Below are 8,274 nucleotides of genomic sequence, written 5' to 3' on the forward strand. Positions count from 1 at the left end.
ACAAACAAATCCCCACATGTGCTGGTTTCCAGTTTCGAAGGCTCCTCTAAGAAATCCCATCACCACAGACGCACCATCCCCCACTGGAAGCACTGGTGAGGACCCTTGAAGTGGTGGATCAATAATTAGAACAATCCTTATTACACACTCTCATTTCCCCTTAGAGACTGAAGCTAATGTAGAACAATAGCAGCGTAACGTGGAGTTAGGACGCTGTGTCGCTCATCGGGGGATTCTGCACGTTTTTGGGCCATGTGAAATAAGAGTGTGGATTCAAATGGACTGATGAACTTGTACTGTATTATGATGCGTGTTTGGATGAGAATGCATGATATAGGGTCACAATTTGGTTACTCAGTACTTGTGACAATCTTGGGTGCTGTACATATCTTAATACTTCTTTTAAATGGAAATTATGTTAGAAAAGCTGGAAATGTTTCATATTCATGGATTAGATATTTGTTTTGAATGAAGAGAGCTCTGACTGGCTCCTGCTAGAACGAAGACATTATTGGTTGTCTTAACATGAAGATCCTTCTTTTTCTGCCACAAATGATTTTTTAAAAAGTGGCAAATCCTGGTCATGGTAGAGAAAATGTTGAAAATTTGCTTGGGAAAAAAAAAATCAATCATTGGTCCATCAAAGGTCCATGTAAATAAAGTTGTTTTTTTTAACACTAGACACAAATTCCCAGGTTCAACAATGTCACGCAATGAAGTGTAGTACTGTTGTTCAGGTGGAGGTTGATATGGTGCTGCTGGCATGTCACCTGAACAGACGTCGTTTCACCACCATGTCATGTGCGGGTGTAAAGAGGTCGTGGTCATTTCAAGCATGACGCCTACGTTCTGCTTTTACTGACAGTATTTTTTTGGGGGGGAACTCTCCTGATTGGACTGGCGTGAAACTGTTTATTCACTTTCTTCAAAAATCTTTTTTCTGAAAACGACTGCAGGAAAATGCTGCAGAATGTTACAATGAAGGTTGTTTTACAGTTAGATTGTGAGCCAGTAGTGAGCAACGTCATTGTATCTAATTAAAAAGAAAATGGAACAAAACCTGCTTTTGGCATAAATGAGCCTTTTGGTAAATGTAAAATATCAGAAAAGACAACAGACAAAATGTGTTTACAATAAATCTTTCATTCTCTGTGTGTGTAAGTGTGTGTGTTCAGTTCATTTTCATGAGTGGACATTGACCCCCAGAAGCTATTCTCACTGATGACAGTCGCTACAGCCCCTCTGGGATTAACGCTCACACGTGTTCACGCAAACATCCAAACCCTACAAAAACTGCTTCTTAAAAGAATGATCTGATCTAACTAAATCACATATTCCCACAGAGTGAATAAAATTCAATATCAGATAATCAGTTGTCATTACTTCCAAAAGAGAAGCTTGGCAGCTTCCTCAAAGCCACCGTCCAGCTGGTGGCCATCTTGGTGGTGAAAACATTTTGTAATACTGGGAGGAGTTCCCAATGCCAATGCAATTAGCTGAGGCATGCATGAGCGCCGAATTCATTAACCTCCATCTTTTATGAGCTGGTGGGGAGGAGGTGAGGGAAGGTGAGGGGAAGGAGGAGGGATGCCGCTTGCGTGCCGGTTTGGTTCCAGCCAAATCAGAGAGGACAGAAAAACAATAATAATAGGAGAGAAATCTATTAAAATATACACAGATATTTTGTTCCCGCCTGCCTGCTTGAAGCCTGATGACTCCATTCCCCACAGTTTATTTTTCCTCTTTGGGCCAACAAGACGCTCGCCTTGTTGCCACAGGCTTACTCTGAAGGCACCACAGGGCTGACATCCAATTTCAACACTGCTATTTGCCCTAAGCAGTCATTCCTAAGCCTGACTTTACTCTAGATTCCTCCCTACTAGCATACAGAACCAGATGTCTAATCAACGGTGATGATGACGATGACCTCGGAAGAAGCTTTCAATAAAATACACGCAGTCATAGCAGACAAATTTCTTCGGAAGATGATAATGACTCTGATTGGAGTTTAGGATGAACCAGTACAAGCAAAGTGTGACCCATATAAGCCCTACGAGAGAAAACAATAGGTGCTGTACCAACGCACATCCTGTGTACCGGAACGATGTGTAAAAGTGGGCCACTGCAAGGAAACCATGCCTCTCTGTCTCCCTCTCTCTCTCTCTCTCTCTGTCAGGGAATCCATTGAGGCTCCTGGCTCTAGATAATGTCATTAGAACTAAAAAGCAGCTCAGAGATTTTATGTAACAGTGTGACAGGGGTTTCCCAGATGATCACTGTGGAGCGTCCACCAACAGCACTCACATCTTCAGTGATAAACTTAAGAGGTGTTCTCTCTTCCCTGTCCCGAAAGTTAACATCCCGCAGTTTCGAGGGTGCTAATGCAAGGAACTTTATCTCCCTCTGTGCTTCTTTCTAGATGACACAAACTCACAAACCGAGCTGATCTCTCCCCAGACACTCTGGACTCCATTAGGCCCGTGCTGAACTGAGTGGTGTCTGATAAAAGCAGCAGGCCTCGTCTCAAACTCTTCCTCACATGCAGTTTCTCAGTCCATTTCTGCTTATTCACAGTCACTTACAATGATATTGTCACATTCACAAAGGTGATGACATCACTACATATCAGTTACCATATAGGAATAGTCTGCTATAGTTAAAGCGATACTTCACACTAAAAGTATACTTTGCCTTTCATAAATAGGTGTCTCAAGCTCACCAAGATATTTTTTCCTCAACCTGTTGTTTGTGACTCCAGACTGCAGAGAGATCCAGCAACATACATTTACCTACACTACCTTACTACAAAAAAACCCAACAAAGTTTGCAAACTGAAATTTTTGAACAGTTTGTAGTCATCAGTCCTCATTCGCTTCAAGCTAATTAAACCTGGCTGGCTCGTTCTACATTCTGGAGTCATAGTGATACGGGTGAGAGTAAATACACTCATGATACATATTTGTAAGCACTTGAAAGGCAAAAAACACTTTTTGGGTGAAGTATTACTTTAAGTCATGCAGGAAAACAAGAACTGCATCTTTATGATAATCACAGCCTGCCCAGTAATCCGGCAGATAAGTGTCATGTAGCGAATTCCAGGTTCAATCCCAAGAGCACATTTACAATTTATACATTAACTGTGGTGCTCAGAATTTTCGTGCAGCATACATGCATACGTGCACACACCTGCCTGACAGCTAGAGGAAATCACCGTAGCAATATGAGGTCTGCAATTAAAAAGTGTCTCCTAAAAGAGTTCAGTATCTTCTCCACAACAACAAAATGTAACGTCTCTAGAGCTGAGAAAACAGTGGCTTCGAGCACCTTGTTGCAAAAAATGTGCACCGCACAGCCACAACATTTTATTATTGCATCAAGGAGATAAATATAAAAACTTTGGAGTTAAATAATGGAGGGAAAGAAGCAGGAGATTTTTAAGACAGAACGAGTTTCTTCATCCATTGATTGGACTTGACGACTCCTTATTCCAATCAATCGTCATTCTATTTTGGTATCCATGATAAATATTGATCCTGATGAATCATCAGCAGATAAAGAGACCTTCAAATTAATGTGTATTATTCAAATAATCAAATTAAAGTCAATAAAAAGAACTGAATGTGGTAGCAATGCACTTTAACACTGGTTACCATCCATCCATCCATTTTCTTCTGCTTATTCCTGTTAAGGGTTGCAGGGGGGGCTGGAGCCTATCCCAGTGGCTTTCGGGTGAGAGGCGGGGTTCACCCTGGACAGGTCGCCAGTCCATAGCAGGGCCAACACATAGAGACAGACAACCATTCACACTGACAGTCACACCTACGGTCAATTTAGAGTATCAATCAGCCTCGTCCCCTCTTGATGTCTTTGGACTGTGGGACTGTGGAACCCACGCAGACACAGGGAGAACATGCAGACTCCACACAGAAAGATCCCATGCCCGAGCCGTGACTCGAACCCGGAACCTTCTTGCTGTGAGGCCACAGTGCTAACCACTGCACCACTGTGCCGCCAACACTGGCTACCCACCACCGTAAAGAAAACAACAACAAAAAAAAGGAGGTTGTAGCGCTCAAGTTGTGATGCAATGTCAGTGTAATTTTAGCATCACTTTATGGACTTTTAAAAAATGTCAAGAAAGTCATGTTTAAAAGAAGACAAATGTGTACGTATTCTTTTGTTTTTTATTTCATAATTCCATTCTACACAGAGATGGAGAAATCACGGTTTAAGTGAAAGTTGACAATTCTTCTAAATCCTTAGGGTTTTGTGGAACACTTGATAGGTTATTTACCAAAATGCCACAGGTTTTTCAGACATTTTTCAAGTTTAAATGGGCAAGAGAGGCAGTGTGGGTGTTTCTTTGTAAAGTTATGAAAAAAAAACCAACAACTGTAATTCACAATGCATGTTCTGCAAACTTGTCAGACAACAAATTGTACAGAATGCATGCAATGTCCTCACTGCAACAAAGCTGTATTGAGGGGATTTAGAGCATAAGCACATAAAAAATGAATGCAGTAACAGTTGGCGTACTTGTAAAGAAACTTATAAATGACAATTTGAGGAATGACTGAACCTGTGGGTCATGGAAAATGTGACATTAAATGATTGGTTACCTTATAATGATGAGGTATGAAATATTAGGCGTCCTGAGTTCCTTCCATTTATTGTTGCCATGTTACTGTAGAGAATTTTTATCTCTTGAATGTTTTCCTGCATGTGTCTTTTGGTCATTAATCTCTGTCTTTGACACCTCTCATGTATTACAGGACACAGCGAGCACTGGAAGGCAAACTAGGGGGACAAACACATATTTGAACTGAACAGCAACTGACATACAAATTAGTCTTGATTTTAATGTTTGATTTAGTTTTGACAAGGGCACAAGAATAGAAGAGGGGGAGGACTGAGGGAAGGATGCAAGAGAATGTGTCCAATCTTGGGATGGAATTATGCGCAGCCCAGTCATTAATCTGCTCTCTATACCCTTTTTTAGAACTTTAAAAGCACCTATACACCTCAAATTCTTGGACACACATCAGTTTCACACGCAAGCCTATTTCTTTACACGCAAACACCAGGGAGCTCAACAATGTTCATGCGTATATACCGATTTTGAACATGTTCCACTGTGCAGAAATGAAAAAAATACACATAAATGTACTTGACCTCATGAATTTTTTTTTCAGTTTGGAAAGGATTTGACGATGATAGTTCGGTCTCCTTCGCAGGTCAAATAACGTTGCCAGCAGCATAATTCAAAACCGAACACCCATGGGCACACAGTACAGTAAATGTCATTGTTACTGAATAGATATCTCACGGTCAAATCTCCTCGCTTACGCTGAACACCACCCCTGGATGTTTTCACTAAACTCTACAATAGCTGAGATAGATATTTGAATAAATAACTATAGAACAAGAAAACTCTTATTGTTCCCTGAGATCAGGAGGTAAGGTTCAAACACGAGCATCTCTATTTGACATGTTAGAGAGGCGGAAGAGGAGGGAGACCCACGTGCATTCCAGTTCCCCCTCCATCATATGAAAAGCTTTGTCATCAATAAATCAGTCGTGTATGCATTATACATGGCTGTCTGCGCATCCATGCACACGCATGCACATGCACACACACACACACGCACGCACGCACGCACACACACAAACGAGGGAAAACCCCCAAAACACGCAAATGTTCGCAACAGCTTCATATTTTTTTGGCTCTTTGCTGTTTTTTATTTATTTATTATTAAACAAGGCACAAATGACCTCTTCAGAACTCCATTCATCTTATTTGTGTGAGTTAAGTTGTGGAGCGCTCCTCAGGGAAGCCATTTCTAACTCTCACCAGGATGATCAGAACACCTGCCCCCCTCATAAGCCATTTAATATGACAAGGCAGCATGTGCAAATATTTAAGAGGATCCCAGAGTGTCATAGCCATGTAAGGACAGGCAGACAGGGGAGGAAACAAAACATTCATATCTGCTACAGATGTGTAGCTAACAAATTCCTCACATTCCTACCAAGAAACACCATTTCACATATATACAAGGTTAGAGATGCTTTTGAACGGACGGATCTCAGGTCAGAACTGAGGATCCACGTGTGTCTTGATTCATTTTGTGCGTGCCAAGCTGAATTTGATAGTCAAGCTGTGGGAGATGTAGAGATGATGAACACACACACATATACACACACGTTGGGAGAGAGTCACGCTCCAGTGATGCTAGTGGAGCGGAGCAGATGAAGCCACCAGCCGGCCAACCCTCCTCTGTTACCTTTCTCTTTTGTTCCCGGGACGTTGCTCTCCTGCTCTTCCTCCGCTTCTCCTTCTCGTCCTCTAACGCATTCACATCCACTTCCCCCCGATTCTTCTTCAGTTGGGAGGCCGCGTGAGCCATGATAGGTTATACAAAAAATACCAAAAAAACCAAAAAAAAAAAACAGATGAAGCACCACTCAGTGCACACGCGTGCCTCACCTGAAATCCCAGAGAAGTTCAGGGGCTGTGATTGACAAAACCGGGATCTCAGAGGAAAAAATCGGGGTAGAAAAGGAAAGGGGGGGAAAGGGAAGAAAAATGCCCTCCTTGAAAAGGAGAATGGAGAAGAGTAGGCTTTCTTTTATGTTTATATCCTGTGTGTCCTGTCTGTTAGGCTGTTGCTCTGCTTAGGTCTGTTCCCTCTTTTCTTTCTTTTAAAGTAATGTAAAAGATGGAAGTGACTTCTCCTTGTCTCCTCTTCTTCCTCCTCCTCCTCCTCCTCGTGTTTCATCCGCTGGCAGTGTGAGAGGAGCGCGTCCAGGAGAGGTGAGGACAAACCGGATGGAGAGGAAAAAAGAGACACGAGCATCACCAGCAAAGAGGTGGAGGGAGGGAGGAGTGATAAAGAGAAAGAGAGGGAGAATGGAGGGAGGGTGCGAGGGGAGTGGTTACTGTGGCAACCACGCTCTGTTTCAGTCCATCCTCCCTAAATGCTTCTCTCTCTCGTCTGGTACCGGCTGCTCACCCGGTGCTTCGCCATGCAGGTGTGTGAGAGTGACACAGTTGGAGAGATCAGCAGTTTGAATGACTGTTATCATGACTGTGACAAAATCTTTTAATTTGAAAAATGCTTGTTGCAATGATCCAGAGGTCAAAATTACATTTTTTTTGGCTTCTTTTGTCCATTCAACATTCCAAAACCCAAATAAAGTATGTTCTGTCATCAATGACAAAAAAGCCACACAAATTGGTATATGGTGTTGTCGTCATGACAACTATGTACTTGTAGTCCTCCAGGAGTCAAAACGGATCCTGTACGTTTTTTTTAAAGGCATGAAATAATATTAGCGACACATTGTGTCTTCTACCAATACCACAAATTTTATACTACTTTTTAGAATTTAGGGTCAAACTTGTTCTCATTTATTTGAAATTATACCTCATTTTTGTGTTTGAAAAAATAAACTTTTGGAAACTCTTATATCACTTACACATACATGACACACTGGAGAAAAGCTGGCTAAAAGTATTCAATAGCAACTGTTTGACTGATTCATGTCAGTATTTATGATGCTCAACTGCTCATACCTGAAATCAATCAATAAATAAATACATGAATCTCTAACTGAAACAAAAATCAAGCTTCCCAGGCGATAAATAATACAAGCATTCATAAATGAATGAATGAACCGATAGGAGGAATAAATGGCCATTTCCCATCCTTGCCCTGTGCTTCCCTAACCTCAGAGTGATCATCCCACCATCTGGGTTCACTGACATGGTGATGGAGAGGTCAAACAGGACCAGGGGAGCTTTTGTTTCACCAAATCACTTGGGTCTTTGTTGAAAAGAGGGGGAGGAGGGAGTGAGGATCTAGAGAGAAAGGGAGGAAAAAGTCTGTCTGATTTTCTGCAACTGAGGAGATAGAGAGAAGGAGGGAGGGAAAAAAAAAAGCAACACCAGTCGTCCTGTTTAGGATGTCCTTCACAACCACCGTGCTCACGTCAGACATGGCAGTGTGGAGACAGACAGAGCACGCAGCCGCCATCTTTGTGTGTCTTTCGCCCGCATGTCAGAGGCGCCTGTGCAGGAGCCGGTCAATACCGAGAGGCTGCCTCATCATATGCCTGTCTCTTTTCCACAAAACGCATGTATGAATATTTGTCTAGAAGAAAATGGCAACCATATGGAGAAAAGCTGAGGGTGAGAAAGGAGATGATCGCTGACTGGTGTCAGAGAAAGATAGCAACAACCCTCGGGGGACACATGACAGGTTTCGCCGGTGG

The 8,274-nt window shown here is 42.2% G+C and overlaps 1 protein-coding gene across 32 annotated transcripts in view; it reads right to left on the reverse strand.

Annotated features, from left to right (window-relative positions):
- Positions 1-6,775, reverse strand: part of LOC147247362 (ankyrin-3-like) — a 94,435-nt gene extending 87,660 nt beyond the window's left edge. For 18 of the 32 annotated variants that reach the window (XR_015109376.1, XM_086180074.1, XM_086180063.1 and 15 more), the window contains exon 1: positions 6,285-6,775. Coding sequence is in view for 30 of the 32 variants with exons in the window: in XM_086180074.1 (XP_086036200.1) it covers positions 6,285-6,407 (123 nt within the window). In the remaining 2 variants the exon portion in view is untranslated. The remainder of the gene's footprint in view (positions 1-6,284) is intronic. The other 14 variants (XR_015109378.1, XM_086180066.1, XM_086180079.1 and 11 more) reach the window with 6 other exon arrangements.
- Between the last annotated feature and the right edge of the window lie 1,499 nt (positions 6,776-8,274).

The sequence above is a fragment of the Aulostomus chinensis genome, chromosome 16, assembly GCF_037954235.1.
Source record: "Aulostomus chinensis isolate RoL2024-O1b breed Wild chromosome 16, RoL_Achi_v1.0, whole genome shotgun sequence".
Taxonomy (NCBI): domain Eukaryota; kingdom Metazoa; phylum Chordata; class Actinopteri; order Syngnathiformes; family Aulostomidae; genus Aulostomus; species Aulostomus chinensis.